General features: G+C 33.0%; 3 protein-coding genes and 1 long non-coding RNA gene across 5 annotated transcripts; all 4 read right to left on the reverse strand.

Annotated features, from left to right (window-relative positions):
• Nucleotides 1-1,294, reverse strand: LOC111903018 (aquaporin TIP3-1). The gene is made up of 3 exons (XM_023898814.3): nt 1,016-1,294; nt 680-933; nt 1-544 (listed from the first exon to the last, which is right to left on the reverse strand). The coding sequence occupies exons 1-3, from the start codon at nt 1,146-1,148 to the stop codon at nt 155-157; spliced, it is 777 nt and encodes a 258-aa protein (XP_023754582.1). The 5' UTR covers nt 1,149-1,294; the 3' UTR covers nt 1-154.
• Nucleotides 1,295-3,434: 2,140 nt separating this feature from the next.
• On the reverse strand, nt 3,435-4,668 carry LOC111903075 (uncharacterized). The gene is made up of 3 exons (XR_002854031.3): nt 4,375-4,668; nt 4,220-4,282; nt 3,435-3,721 (listed from the first exon to the last, which is right to left on the reverse strand). It is a non-coding gene; the product is annotated as an uncharacterized LOC111903075 (long non-coding RNA).
• A 1,834-nt stretch (nt 4,669-6,502) lies between these two features.
• LOC111903017 (suppressor of mec-8 and unc-52 protein homolog 1) lies at nt 6,503-9,916 on the reverse strand. The gene is made up of 13 exons (XM_023898813.3): nt 9,754-9,916; nt 9,102-9,312; nt 8,849-9,001; nt 8,691-8,739; nt 8,507-8,590; nt 8,308-8,411; nt 8,148-8,234; nt 8,011-8,064; nt 7,835-7,930; nt 7,612-7,739; nt 7,317-7,503; nt 7,031-7,138; nt 6,503-6,932 (listed from the first exon to the last, which is right to left on the reverse strand). The coding sequence occupies exons 1-13, from the start codon at nt 9,780-9,782 to the stop codon at nt 6,681-6,683; spliced, it is 1,542 nt and encodes a 513-aa protein (XP_023754581.1). The 5' UTR covers nt 9,783-9,916; the 3' UTR covers nt 6,503-6,680.
• Nucleotides 9,917-11,226: 1,310 nt separating this feature from the next.
• On the reverse strand, nt 11,227-16,035 carry LOC111903016 (uncharacterized). Of its 2 annotated transcripts, none has more exons than XM_023898812.3 (7): nt 15,361-16,035; nt 14,949-15,187; nt 14,070-14,691; nt 13,659-13,995; nt 13,486-13,583; nt 13,199-13,393; nt 11,227-12,071 (listed from the first exon to the last, which is right to left on the reverse strand). In XM_023898812.3, the coding sequence occupies exons 1-7, from the start codon at nt 15,544-15,546 to the stop codon at nt 11,388-11,390; spliced, it is 2,361 nt and encodes a 786-aa protein (XP_023754580.1). In that variant the 5' UTR covers nt 15,547-16,035; the 3' UTR covers nt 11,227-11,387. The 2 variants fall into 2 exon arrangements, with proteins under 2 accessions (XP_023754580.1, XP_023754579.1); XM_023898811.3 differs by having other exon boundaries at nt 13,486-13,586; nt 15,361-16,034.
• Nucleotides 16,036-16,311: the final 276 nt, after the last annotated feature.

Below are 16,311 nucleotides of genomic sequence, written 5' to 3' on the forward strand. Positions count from 1 at the left end.
AAAAAGAAAAAAAAAACTCACATAAAACCAACGTCGGAAAACACCACAAAATACACAAAAGTAAATTAAACGCAACCCCCTTTTTTATTACTTATACACTAATATATAGCATCATAACACATGGCTCAGAAGCCAAAACCACGATCACCACCTCCTAGTAATCTTCTGGAGCCAATGGCTGGTGGTGTGTATGCACCGGCGCCTCCGGCTGGATTATCCCAAACTCGTAGATCAAACCTGCAATCGCCGCCCCAATGAACGGTCCCAGCCAGTACACCCAATGGTTGTTCCACCGCCACCCAACCAACGCAGGCCCAAAAGCCCTTGCCGGATTCATCGCCGCCCCCGAGAACGGCCCTCCCACCAGAATATTGGCTCCCAGTATAAACGCTATTGCCAGTGGTGCAATCGTCCCCAACGTTCCTCTCTTATGGTCTATCGCCGTCGCAAATACGGTGTACACCAACCCGAATGTTAGAATGATCTCCATTAATAACGCATTCAAGTTTCCCACACCAGTCGCCACTGAAAACCCAATCGGTCTCTGCAAAAAATCAATTCCGATCATTTTGTCAGCTAGCTTTTGATTCTTCAGACTCCGAAAGAAGATTCAGTTTGTATAGTTTTTAGAGAAGCAATTGTAATCAAGAAACTCGGGTTTAATTAATGGAATTAATACCATGCCGTCGGTGGCTAGACGAAGTAACAATGAGGCAACGACGGCGCCGAGGAGTTGCGCCACCCAGTAGTACAACGCTCGAACCACAGAAACCCTTCCGGCAACCAGAGTACCGAAAGTGACCGCAGGATTTAAGTGTCCACCTGACACGTTCAAACTCGAGGCCACGGCGGCGAAAAATGACAGAGCATGAGCCAGCGCCACCAGCAGCAGCCCGGCTCCTCCCAGTGCATGGTCACGACCGTACATCCTATCTGCATTCAAACTCGAATCAAAATTAACACTAAAAATTTGAACTTTCAATGATGACCGGAAATGATAGAAGTTGTTAGTTACCGAGAGCTAGGACGGAGCCTTCAGCGGCGAAGACGAAGACGAAGGTGGAAAGGAACTCTGACAAGGTGGCGCGAGCGGAGTCTGGGTGTGTGGCTTCATCGGCTCTCCCGATGGCGTATCTACGTTGCGGCATAGCGTCGTTTGCTTTATGTAATCTAACTTTTACCCTGTGTGATGACAGATATCGGTGATAGAAACCTTTGTTGATTATGAAATGTTAACCACGCAAGATTGGAAGTGAAACCTGTAAATTATATTGGGAAGGAAGAAGTGGAATGAAGATGAGGATGATGGATGGGTTTTTAAAACGGGGGGAAGGTAAACGCCATTGTATGGACACTTGGTGAAGAACTGTAGAGAGTACGACACGTAGGTGTGTGTTGGCATGAACGTTGAAATCCAAGCTGAGTTTATGGGATATGTTTGTTTAAAACTAAAAAGGATAACATAGAAAGTTTGGTTTGATCCGTTGGGTCATGTGGAGGTTTTGGAGACGCTTGTTTTTACTTTTTATTGTAAAAGTTTTACAACCAAAAGTGTCAAAATGGCTAAAGAATTAAAGAGATTGGAATTAATAAGTTTTTAGAATAGGACCAAAGTTATCAATTCCTTAAATGTTATATTTTTAACTGCAAAATAATACGCAAAATAGTACTGCAAATTGATTATTTTTTAATTTTTATTTTTGTAAAGTGAACTTCCCTAACGTGGATTTCCAAACCAACTTGTGCATACCGACTAATCCAATATTCCAATATTACGAAAATAAGGTTATTTTTTATGCCTTAAAGTAACTGCAAACGAACTTACGTAGTAGTCAAAATGGTTGAGACCAGAGGAAGTGGAGTGGGGTTTTCAGCCTACGTGGCATGTGATACCGCAGTGAACACCGCCCCCTTCAAGGTCTTAGGGTGTGATTTGTAACCAATATAATTAGGTGATGTTGATAGATAGATGGAGGCGGCGGCAGATGCTGATGGTGGCAACAGAGAGACGATTCAATCGCTAACATATCATCGGTGTTATCTCTTACGTGGGCAATAGAAGCTCTGAGGAAAAAACACTACGTAGATTGTAGCTTTGGACCTGAACGGACGTGGAGTAGGTTTAAAGCGGTGGAATGAGTAAATGGATCAGAAAAGAATGGAGGTGCAGAATGATCGAGAAGGAATGACCAACCCAATACAAATAACATAAGAAGGGACGAAATTGCAACTTCAAGAAAAAACCGGGCAATTTCATCGATATGTATTGAACTTTATTTAATTAAAAAAAATTCCAAAATAGTTAATAGGCAAAATAGAAGGACAAATTATGTCAAACCCTATAGTTATAAAAACAAAAAAAATTCCAAAATGGTTAATAAGCAAAATAGAAGTATCAATTATGTCAAACCCTTAAGGGAACCTAAAATTAATATATATATATATATATATATATATATATATATATATATATATATATATATATATATATATATATATATATATATATATATATTCTTGATCTTGATTACAATCTTCGGATCATATGCCTTTTGAATATTCTGGTTTCAACTTTCAAGAGCTTTTATAGTCCAATCTTGATTGTCTTCGAATTCGGGTTACACGGGCTTTTAGACCTTGGGCCTTGGCTGTCCTGGGTCACATGAGCATATATATATATATATATATATATATATATATATATATATATATATATATATATATATATATATATATATATATATATATATATAGGGTTAGGATCAAATGTGAATCACAAGTATTGTATGAATATATCACCATATTGTGACCATTAGATTTAAAAGAATGAAAGGATGTGATCTTAAGGTGCGTTATATTAATATCGACTAGCGTTTATACACTTAGTCAATTATAATGGGAAATATGACATTTCATTAAGAGATATAAATGATAATTGTCTACATTTTAGGCAACTAAATATAATTAATTAATAAAATTCAAATTTCGACTTTCAAAATTTAAAATATAAATTAAGTTTTTTTAAAATGTTTCCAGAATTCAATTTCCATTATTATGGTTCTCATTCTTAAAGAATAATTTTTTATTAGAACACTTTGATTCTTTCATTCTTAAAGAATACGTACAATTTCATTTAATAGTTTTTTTTTTATTCTTTTCTTTTTTAAATACTAATATGTTATGAGAAATAACGTTCTTAAATAATATAAATCATATATTAGACAGTAACATATCATTTTTTTAATATAATCAAGAATACATGCTACAAAAATAAATAAGAACCATTCTTATAACATAAACAATCATTTTTATAACATTAAAAAAGAATATGTACAACATTTTGAAGAATATATACAACCTTCTATACTAAATTCTTTAAGAAATTGTCATCATTCTTGAAGAATATATATATATATATATATATATATATATATATATATATATATATATATATATATATAAAGAATATATAACACATTCTTTTTTGTCAAAATGCTAAACTAAAAAAAAAAATAAAAATAAAAAAACCTATACATTTTCCTCCTATGTACATTTTTTTTTATCATATTAGTTAATCTTTGACCAGCCAATGTAATTGTAACATTCTTGAACCAATTGTCCTTTTTTCAACCTTTTATTCTTAAAAAATAGATTGGTTTAGTATTCCATTCTTAAAGAATACCCTATATCACAACCAATATCTTCTTTTCCTCTTTTTATCCTGTATAGAAATGAAAAAGTGAGATCTAAATATCTAAAGATGCAACTACAGGATACTTCAAATCAAATTATCAAAAAGATATTATGTTTATAATACATTAATTAGTATTTTTAGCCACATCATTAAAATGAGCAGAGTTATATAATTTGTATGCTTGTAATTTAACCTGAATGTGTGTTAACTGTTAACAGAATCGTAGTTTACGGACTATAATTTTTCTTGCTATTTAGCTAATTAGAATATGGATTAACTAATTTGCAAAAGGGAAAATTATCTTTCAAGGAAAAGGAAAATTTTGCTCATATTTTCCATAGGAAAATCAGATTGTCCAGCCTAAGGGCAAAAATTCAAAAGACAGGTTCAAGAATTTTAAACACAAAAAGAAAATCTGACCTCTTGCAGTGCAAATTAAAATAGAAATGGAACTAGTTCATTAAATTGGAATTCAAAATATTGTAATCACATATCAAATTGTTAGAAACACAAGAAGGGACAAACCTGTTGGTAATGCAGCTTCACCATATTAGACAACAGAGGCACAACCATAGATGTCCAATAATCCTTAAAACCAAATTGATACAAACATACAAATCAATAAATTAAGTTGCAGGTCAAAGTGGATCGACAAGACTTAAAAAAAATCGAGAATTCACCAATTTGCAGGTGTTGATCGAGAATCGTCCCATGAGTTTGGTTCCTTTTTCCAGTTATGGAACCAATGATTACTATATCGTTTAGACAAGTCTTGTACCCCACAACCATCAAATGGACCGTAGAGGTAGGTGTCTCGAACAAAAGCCATCATTCGTGTGTCTCCAGTTTGTAGTCTTCACGTCATGTGTGCTTCACCGGTTCATCCTTCGGTTCTTAGCATCTCGTCGATGTGTGAAAGAAAAACAGGAAAATAGAATAAACCCTAGGCGATGGTTGCTATAGAAGATAAATTCTAACGTAATATTGCTTAAATTCCTTAATTATAGGTTTTTAGGTTATTTAATGAATTGATTATAGATTTTAATTTAAAGATAGTTAATTCAACTAAAAAAATTACTAAATTACCCTTATGAAATGATGGACCCCATTTGGTCATACATTCACACAATAATTGTGGGTTATATATGAACCTAACTATATATATATATATATATATATATATATATATATATATATATATATATATATACACACAGAGAGAGAGAGAGAGAGGGAAAGAGAGAAAGATAGAGGTTCTGTTGAGATTCAAAACAAAATAAAGATCTTCAGATTCAATCTCTGCCACATAATTCATATGTGTCGCTCTAACCCTCTGACATACCGACATGGCAGGTCAGTTATAATCATAAATGATTATGTAGCAACATCCGTTCCTTTCTTCTCCGCCATCTTCCCCACCACCACAACTGCCACTAGTCGACCCCACATTGCCACCTCCGTCATTTATACCACCGTCATCTCTACCACTGCCACCCCACTATTGCCACCTCCGTCATTTATACCACCGTCATCTCTACCACTACCACATCTTCTTCCATCAACCATTATAATTATATATGACTACTCAATCTGTAAACAAGTATATATGTATATCATTTATGATTAGGCATACTCCGCTGTTGCCGGTACATTGGAGTGTTAGAGCGGCAAATGAAAAATATGTGGCTGAGATTGAATCTCAAGATCTCTATTTTTTTTTTGATTCTTAAGTGAACTGTCCCTTATATATATATATATATATATATATATATATATATATATATATATATATATATATATATATATATATATATATATATATATATATATATATATATATAAGTAGGTTCATGCGAAAACATAAATATCTTGCAAAAACGTGAAAACATATTTTATCTTATAAAAATCAAACACAAATACTATAAAAATTAAATTTATTAGCAATAAATTAAAGATAATAAGTTTACATTGGATTGTGTTATGATAATATAGATTTAAAGACGGTTTTAACAACTATTTTTTTCACGTCCTTAACCACTGTTAAATTCATGTTTTGATAATAAAATGTTAAAAATCATGCTTTGCTAATATGAAACAATTTCTCATGTATTATCGATTATCATCATGCAGTTCAAAGTTTGGATGAATTATTGTCCAAAATATAAGGTTGAGTTGACACAATCTCATAGTTTTCTCTTGTTTTCGCGTTTTCGCAAATTATTTGCATTGTCGCATGAACCCTCCTATATATATATATATATATATATATATATATATATATATATATATATATATATATAACATAAAATAATGGTCGTATTACTAAAAAACAATTGGTGAACATCAAATTTAACAGTATCAACTACAACTTTTTCAATCAGTTTTTTAATTAAGTAAAATGGAAAGACAAATTGAGAGAGAGCATGTACAAATCATTTGTTGATAATTTATGTTAATTTAATTTGTTTGATAACAATTGCTTAAAAGTATCAATGTCATTTATAAGAACAAAATTATTAGCAAATTACATGAAATATAACAACCTACTTTATTCCTTTTGCCAGCAATGTACAAAGCTGAAAGTCGGGCATTGTTAATGAAATTACTTCAAATATGTTGTTATGACTTGTATTTTTACCGATAATAGCCATATGTTACTTATAATAGCAACGTAATTATATTTCTTCACAAATAATAGCAATCCACTTACAATTCCTTACCCATAATAGCAACATACTTATATTTCTCTACACATAACATCACTTTTTAGCAATAAACCACATAACCTTATATCATTAACAAAATATATATATAAGTACTTCATGATTATGGTAATTAAATGCATTGTTAACAACATGAATAACAGCATGTACTTGAAGTGAAAAAAAATGACATACAAAATAAAAATGCATTCAACTATTGTTACATGAGTCCTTCAAAACCAAAAAAAGAAAAAGAAAAGGGGGTAAATGATAAAAGAGCATCTTCAAGGCTTCCATAGTTTCATGGTGCAATCTTCACCATAAGTGGCTACAAGATTCCGGTGGGGATGATGGCAAATACCGATTACGTCCTTCTCATGCACCTTCATCAAGTGCTCAAGTTTCCCAGATTGATGGCTAAAACAGTACAAGTTCTTATCTTCACCAATACAATATATCCATTCCCCTTTTGGTGATATGCAAGCTGCAACAAAATCTCCACCCTCCCTTTTACCAGATGAGAAACTTTTCACCACCTTCATATTTTCAACACAAATATATTGTTATATTATATTTATAACTGAATGCATGCATCTTAATTAATAAGAACTTCTGATAAAAACAAAAAAGCCACCTGTCCTTGAAGAGTCATGAGATAAATTGATGATGTCTTGTTGCAAACTATAACATGGTCTGGATTTTTTGGAGAAAGGTGAACCGAATTTACTGACGCATCTCCTCCCTGTAAGTCAAACACAGAGCAACTGTAAAGTCAAACTTCAGAGAATCTTTGACTTAATTGACTTAATATTTGATACAGAAATAACAACTTAATAGAGAAAGTGTTGGTTTCTTAATAAAGGTTGTTTCTTTTTAGAAACTGAATGAACTGTCTGGATATGAGTAAATGACTAAATTACCCTCAATGGAGGTGGTGGCTTGAAGGTTTGTAGACAATCTGTAGTCTTCAAATCCCAAACTTTTACTGTACAATCACTTGATGCAGTAATGACACGAAGTCCATCAGTTGTAAAAGTGGCATCATTTACATAAGAAGAATGACCACGAAATTCCTTTAACAATTTTCCATTTTTTATCCCATGAATCCTGGTATTCGATACAATACATAATTACCAAATGTGTGTTTATTATGTATATTTCAACTTAAATAAATAATTTTTTTTTTTTTTTTAATTTGTAATATGTAAAACAAACCTTGCAGTTCCATCAAATGAAGTGCTCAATAACTGACTTCCATCACGTGAAAACACAACACTTGTGACACCTTGAGAATGGGCGTTTTCAAGGCGTCGCAAACATTGCCCATTTCTTATTCTCCAAACCTATAATTACATAATTAAACAGATTTTATATTTACACTTGAATAAGTTGTGTGTAAAATAAAAAATAAAAAACACATAAGACAATGTATGCTTACTTTAATCTTTCCATCTTGTGATCCAGAAGCAAGCATCTCTGAATCTCTACTAAAATCGATACACAAAACAGCATCATCATGCATCATGAAGGATTCCTACAGAAGGAAAACACCATATTTTAAAAAATTAAATAAGAAATTATTATTATTATGTTAAAAAACAAAGTATCACTCACTTCTGCTTGGTACTGAAGATCTTTTTTAAGTTTCCCACTTATGTGATCCCAGACCTGGTAAATATTTGACATTAATGTAGCCAATTCCATATCTTATAATCTAAACTATAATTTAACATGTAAATGACAAGATTAACCTCAATAAACCCATCAACAGAGCAAGAAACAAGGAATTGTCCATCAGGTGAGAACCTTGCACTTTCAGGGTGACTTTTCTTTCCAAACTGCAATAAGTTTTGAACAGAAAGGTTAACAATGGAACTAAATTATTTACAAGAAAAATATCTAAGAAATCACCTTAATAGTATGACCAAGAGTTGTTGGATACTTATCATCTACATCTTGTTTCATAGCAGCTGTTCCTCTAAACAAATCAAACTGTGTTCCAGGTGGCAGTAACCCTAAAAAAGCCAAGTAAAGTATTCTCAATAACACAAATCTATGAGGAAAGAGAAAAGATTATAGTTTAGAATTAGACATTAGATAATGGTGTAACCTTGGTGTTGTTGCCACTTCAATGCTTGACCAATTAGAGCCATTAAACGTGATGGTGGAACCACAGAGACTTCTCCTGCAATAGCTGAAAAGGGCAAAACGGGAAAAATTAACTTTTTTGTTCTGTTTCTTGGATATCTGGAAAGGGTATATATGTACAAAACTACAAACTACAAACTACAAACATTGAGCAATTTGTGCGCGTCTTTTCTCTTTTGTTGATTCCTGATAAGCCTGTAGAGTAATTACAAAAAAAGGTACAACATAATTAGCACAATCACTAAACAAAATACTGTGCTGTGTTATTGGAATTTCTATAGAATGAAGAAATTACAATCCTAACCTCATGGGGATCAAAATAAGTTCTAACGAGAAGATGCTCAAGTCTTAAATATCTTTCTGGCTGTTCTTGTTTCATGACACTCATTGCCTGAGTTTGCCTTAATATAGCACGAGCAGTATCCAACTCCCGAAGTTCAATCATTTCTAGAACAATCTACAGTGGAATTCAAATAGATAACTGTAATCAATGCAAGATACAGGAAATCACAAGAACAGACTTTGACTAGTCAAAAAGGTGTTAATGTGTTACATACCTGTTCATATAAATCTTCAAGTTTCTTTCTTGGAAGCTTAAGCTGTGCCACTTGAGGCAATATTGCATCCCATCTACCACTGTTGATATCTGCTACAAATGTTTCAAGGCTGTCCACTGTATTTAAAGATACTTGGCACTCGCTTTGCAGTGTTTGGAATGTTTGATGCAGAGAGTTCTCTTTGCAGAACTGAAGAACTATTTTAATCACACTGTAACCAAAAGTACAATAGAATTATATAAAAGCATATAATGTGCTTCCAGTTAACAAAATTAGCTGGACGAATTCACAATACGTTGCTCATTCATGGACTATAAAGGACGAATTCACAAAGTATACCAAGGCAAGTATTTATATATAAGGTTTACCACTAACGAAAGGTTGTTAATTTGGTAATAGCTTTAATCATTCAGACATACGTGATACGTGAGCTGAGCTTACGATTCGGGTCATAATTTAGCGCATACAAGAGGGTTCCTCAGTATTACCTCCAAATTGTACTCCCACAACGATGTAATTTCGGTCGGTTTATAAGATGGATTCGTTTCAATCATCTCGTTATCATAGCTTAAGGTATATCAATTTACATGACTCTACAAATAATGCATTACACAGTGACATAAAATTGACGAAAGAATCTACTTTTACTTACTCTCGAGCTTCGATTTCTAGGGCAGACATCGTACTGGGTCGTTTCTATCGGTGGAAGGTTTAGGGTTTTGGGTAATAACAGCGAGCCCTTTTGTCAGTTTGGTTTAAGCAACAACAAGGCAATGGCGTAGCAGCCTAGCAGGTTCTCACCTTTAATTTCAGAAACCCAAATAACGTAAAAGACGATATATCGGTAAAATTGTCGGATCCGGGTCCGGTGCCAATTAAGTTCATGCTGAACTTATTGTTTAACCTTTTAAATTTGGGTAAATTACATAAAAGTTATAATTCTTTTTTTTTTTTTTGTGACATTGTGTTATTTTTCTTTCAAATATGAAAATTCCAACAAAAAATTTGTAATGTTAGGCCATGTAGTCTGTACTAAAGTTTTTTTTATATGGAGTGCGTTGATTGTTACTATGGGCGGAGCTATCCTAAGATCAAGGTAAGCCGAAGTTCACCTTTAAATTTTTTTTTATATAAATAAAATATCATTTAGATGTTATTTTCTTTTCATGTTAAACTTATCATATTCTTCTTCCTAAAAAAAATTTGGCGTTGCCCCTGATTGTTACATTTTTATGTCCATGTCATTGCATTTAAAAATATAATATGAGAACTAATTCTTTACTTATCTTATCAACTATCTATTTATCTATTTCTCTTCTTTATAAACAATTGGTTGATTGCAATTAATAACTCACTAGAATCACCTTATAAGGGCACACAAAGTCGTCCTTGGTTTGAGGATGGGTTGTGGCAGTATCGTCGGTGTGTGGTTCCGACTAAAAGCGGATTATAACATTTAATTCATCGAACGGGTATACCAACCCGTGAACTGTTTCAATTGTATTCAACATGTACATGACATTTAAAGAATCAAAACAGAAGTTGCATGCATGTGTCAACATAAATTGATAATTCAATGACAATTGCACAAAGAATTAATTCATTTCCTGCCATTTTTTTTTATTTTGTATTTTGTTCCATCCATAACATGTATTATTTCTTGTTTTTCTTTTAATATAACTTTGTAAATATTTGTGGGACAATAACACGTTTGATCTTGAACAAAATAAAATAAGTTAATTATTCATCCAAACCCAAAATTATATGCAAGCTATAACTACAAAAATATGGTATGATCTAGGTTTGAAACATGTAAATTAAACAATAATTGAACTAAATTAATGAATTAAACAAAATGATTACAACGATTCCACCATTCTCTAATGGTATGACATAATTTGGTATACCACTTAAAGATGTTGAAATCTACCCAAATGGAGCAAGAAACATAAAAAATAATAATAATAATAATAAAATTTTTAAAAATAACATAAAATAAAATAAAATACTCTATTCTATTTAGGACAATTATCTAGTGAAAATGTGTTTCTAACAAGGTCTTAGATTCAATTCCAGACATATACTAACTCATAACTCATTGTTCAAAGAAAAAAAATCTTGCGACTTAAAAGAGCAAATTGAGAGTTATGACATTAACCCTAAGAAAAATTATACATGTTTTGAATTGTAAATCAATGATTCAAAACTCTTTAACAATGTATTCAATCTCCAACAACGTACACCGAACACAAATGCGATAAATGTACATATAAAAACACGAATGAATTAGCTCCCTCCTGGACCCCGCATCTTCTCAACAATATGTCTACCTTTCTCTTCAATATTCCGTCTCTTTTCTTCAAGTTTCTCCCCCATTTTTTTCCTTAACCCCAACATCTTGGCCTTGGTTCCCATTCTTCTTAACCTCGCATCCTCCCCTTCCGCCATGTCATTACTTTCTTCACTCGTCACCACCACTGGCTGAGGTGGCAATGGGTGGAGTTGCCAGCTTGGCAATTTAACTTCTCTCTTCTCATCAACCGACCGGAGTGACACAGTAAGATCCGCTTCTTGTCCATGTTCCTCACTTTCCAACAATGGAGTTTTCTCATCTACAGAAACATGATCATCATCTGCTCCTAAGTTTTGTTCATCAGTTTCAGATACGCTTTCTAAGCTACGATTGCTGGTGTTATGGACATCTTGTGGTTCTTGGGAAGGTTGGTAGGGATGAGGTTCGTGTACAATAGTGGGTTCGGTAGTGGTGGTGGTAGTGGTAGTTGTGGTGGTGGTGGTGGTGTTGGTGTTGGTGGTGGTGGTGGTAGTGGTGGTGGAGTTGGTGGTAGATTCAGGATTGGCAAATATAAAAGGGGCGGCTTTTTGTGGGATCCAGTCGTTCTTTTCGGCTAACATAAAGGGAATGGTTACACTTTCAGAGTTGGGGAGTACCATGGTTTCACGAATAGCTGTCTGTGAAAGTAAACCATGCATATATCAGAAGCTTCACAAAATAAAGATTTTCTATCTACTTGATGCTTTTTTCAGAAAACCCATATCAAAAACTTAAAAAAGATCACATTTTTCGGAAAACCCATATCAAAAACTTTAGAAATATCACATTTTTGGAAAACCCATATCAAAAAGATCACATTTTTTGAAAACCCATACCAAAAACTTTAAAAAGATCACATTTTTGGAAAACCCATAACAAAAACTTAAAAAAAAAAAAAAAGATCACATTTTTCGGAAAACCCATATCAAAAACTTTAAAAATATCACATTTTTGGAAAACCCATATCAAAAACTTAGAAAAAAAAAATCACATTTTTCCCTAAAACCCATACCAATAACTTTTAAAAGATCACATTTTTGGAAAACCCATATCAAAAACTTAAAAAAAATAAAATAAAAAATACATTTTTTGGAAAACCCAATCAAAAACTTAAACAAAGATAACATTTTTGGGAAACCCATACCAAAAACTTAGAAAATAGATCACATTTTTGGAAAACCCATATCAAAAACTTAAAAAAAAATAAAATAAAAAATACATTTTTTGGAAAACCCATATCAAAAACTTAAACAAAGATAACATTTTCGGGAAACCCATACCAAAAACCTTAAAAATATCACATATTGAACCAAACCCAGATCAAAAATCAAGCTTTTGTGAATCAAAATTGAAAAAGATAAAGAAAGCGAAAGCAGAATTTCACCATTGATGGCAATGGGCAATGGGATTGGGTAAACTTAATTAAATTATTAAAATGTGCAAGTATACCCCCTAAATTTTATAAGTGTATTATAGATTGTTTTTTTCTTTCAAAATTTAACGGAACTTTTATAACATTAGAACAGATAAGGAATATTTATCAACATTCAGTGCACAAAAAATAGTTTGGAGGCCAAAATGGACATTTTGAACAGTTGGTTGCTATTTTAGTAACATCAGCCCTTTTCTGAAATTGAGAAAGTGTTTTGACCTCGAAAGTAAAAGATCACCATTTTTGGAAGCAATTCAAGACATGTAACCAAAGATGAAAGCAATTCAAGACAAAAACAAAAACAAAAGTTGCATAAGAGCATTTTAATCTAACCTTAAATTTACCGATTATGAACAACGCAATATGTCCACTTGTAATCTTGTGATCCCCAACAGAAGACTCCAAACTAAATTCTATATCAGGCATTGATGTAAAACCAAACCACAATTGATCTGAAGGAGGAGGTTTTATATGCACCCTTAAAGTTCCTCTAAGGGTTGTTACCCGAATTGCCATTGAAAGAGGCACCTTCACAAATCACAAGATTAATTTTTATAAACATTTTTACTTAATATCTATAATCAACAAACATTTAAATCCAAAATTATTGTTATACAAACCTGAGACACTTGTTTCGCAACAGAATTTAACACGGATTTCCACTTGGATACAGCAGAACTTGAAGATGCTTGTTCATCTCCCTTAAAACTTTTTACCTCTTCTGTAACAAGATAAATTAGTATTTGTCCAATTGATCAACTTACAAAATAAAAATAAAAATTATTCAACTTACCCAATTTGCGTATTTCATCACCCTTGTGTTGATTAAGCTTCAACTGTTCTTCATAGTAGCCAACACCTTCTAGAAGATCAGAAGTGACATCCTTAACAGATTTGGAATCTGAATTCATAGTTTCTGGATTTTCAAGCTCTTGTACTTCAAGCCTTGTTTCAATATCCAACACTGCTCCACCATAATATTCGATATCAATTTCCATGGCAACCACTTCCTTCAGATCTGATGGTAGGACCCGCATACCATGAATATATGGTGGGATATTTCCAGGATTTACCCCTGTGCAAACTATCTCCCCTATGTAACTTGGGGTCCTTATTGTAGAGAGTGTCCTCTATACACAAATAATTTATTAATTAGTTATATAGTATGTGCTAAATCTTTTATTTCAAGAAAAATGTTACACACCTGAATTCGTGCTTGTATAGAGTTCTTCAAATCCGCATTGCTTTTGGCATCAAAAAATAACCGTGATATTAACAAATTGCAGCATAATGTTCCATCATCACTAGCTATTTTATTAATAGAATGAGTAGAATCTGTATCAGATCTTGGTGTTAATAATGCTTGAACAATTTCCTCTTCAGTAGAATGATTCGGTTTCTTGTGTGTTTGAAAGTGTTTTGAAGAGCTACCAACTGAACTTGACTCTTGCACTGTATTAGATTTTTCTTTTTTATCTTCTCTACCAGCTTTAGAAGTCTTTTTGGCAAGTTTCTTTAAAAAGTGGCGAACTTTTGATGATGAAGTGTCTATCTTGATTGTTTTATCGCCTGTTTCTGGATTGAAACCTATGGAGGGTTTTAGAAATGAAGGGTATTCAACATTTAAGGATCCTAGGTAATTGTGAAAGTCTGAAAGTGATTTCTGAAACCATTTGAGTTTCTCTTTGTCATCACATGAAGCAAGACGAAGGGCTTTACACCATGATTCCTTTTCAGAAGATGTCTCGAAATATAAGTAGAATAACTTGCTTCCATGGTATAGTACTGATGACTTGTTTTCCACTCTGACAGGGTATTTTTTGGCCCTGTGAGATAAACACAACACCAAGATTTAGCAATAGTACAGAAATTCGTGTGTAATTTGTATTCCAAACAAGTAGAAATCCATGTCACTCTAAAGGAAATCATCTAAGGTACCTAAAAGGCTAAAACAAACAACCTACCAAAGAAGCAAGACGAAGGGATTTAAAAAGTTATGCAGCTGCAATATAAATGTAAGTCTAACAGTCTCTTTAAGGATGTAACAATCACAATACAGAGATTCTAGGCAAGAAAGCATCACCACTTTCTGGTGGGTAAATTTGTAGCAGAAACAGCTTCTACAGTGCAGCCTGAAAGAGGAATCTTCGTGAGGTTGCCATCTGGTTCTATAAGGATGAGTGATAGATCCTTGATGCTTGCATGCTTCCGCACAGGTGAAACCTCCACAATCTCATTTTTACGTTTTTGTGAACGTGATCCTTTATCAAATGATGGTAAAGTCTTTGGGATCTTTTCCTTTTCTAAAATCCAAACCCAACCCTGAAAACGCAAGCAGTTTGTAAAGAATTTTACATAAATGAAGTAGTTCTATTCGTAACCAAATTCTTCAAATCCATCATATATTAGAAGACTAGATTCTATAAACAAGTAAGAACCAGACAACTATAACAACCAATTGCAAATAGCAAAATGAAAAAGGGAGGAAAACTGACCTGTTTATCAGGAAATGAAAACGGGGGTTCCTCTCTTTCATACGATCTGGATTTGGCGACCTTAACAGCATCTTCCTTTGTTTTTCTACCCAATTTTTGTATAAAGAACAAAACTCCCACAACTTCAACACCAATTACAGCTAATGCCCCAACAACGAACCCCACAAACAATGCGAAGGCCACCATAACCGTGTTTTAACTACTGATCATAAAGACTATAGACAAAACCCAGTTTCAATAATGCACAAAAACACACATCGAACATCAAATCGGCGGAATCTTCCTCATTATCAATCAAAATTACGCAACAAGGTGTCAAAACTTACGCTCCAAGGGACTGAGGAATCAAAAATCGATGCAGAGGAGTTGTAATTAGAAGTGGGGTTTCCTGCTTGAACTAAGAAATTCGAGAGATGCAAGGTAAGAGTGGAGGACGGCGAAGACGTGGAATTAGGAGGACGTCGGACGCGGTTGCTTTTTAATTAGGGAATCAAAGATGATTTGATGATGGAGTGCAGCGGTGAGCATATTTGGATTTCGTCTATTTTCTACCCCAATTCCAAGTTAGAAGTAGTTTACCAGAATGGAGCAGCATAAGCATATGGCGTGGTGAATGCTGATCGTCGCAATCAACGTAACGAAAATTGGAAAATGACTTTCCCATTCAACAATTTTGAACCTAGCCATTTTGGGATAAAAATAATTTCATTTTAAATGATAAAACAAAACAACATGTCGATGAAAGTGTATTTATTGCTTTCATTTGAGTGGTTATTTGGTATATGCTATTATTACTAACTTTAAAATATTATTTTGTATATGCTTTTATTAACTTTAAGATATTGTATTTGTATACTTTAAATGTGAAGATTATATTTTGTTTTTTTTTTAATTTAAAAATATCATATTTATTTAAAAAAAAGTTAGTATTTTTATAATCATTTTAATTAT

The sequence above is a fragment of the Lactuca sativa genome, chromosome 9 (assembly GCF_002870075.4).
Source record: "Lactuca sativa cultivar Salinas chromosome 9, Lsat_Salinas_v11, whole genome shotgun sequence".
In the NCBI taxonomy this organism is placed as follows: Eukaryota; Viridiplantae; Streptophyta; class Magnoliopsida; order Asterales; family Asteraceae; genus Lactuca; species Lactuca sativa.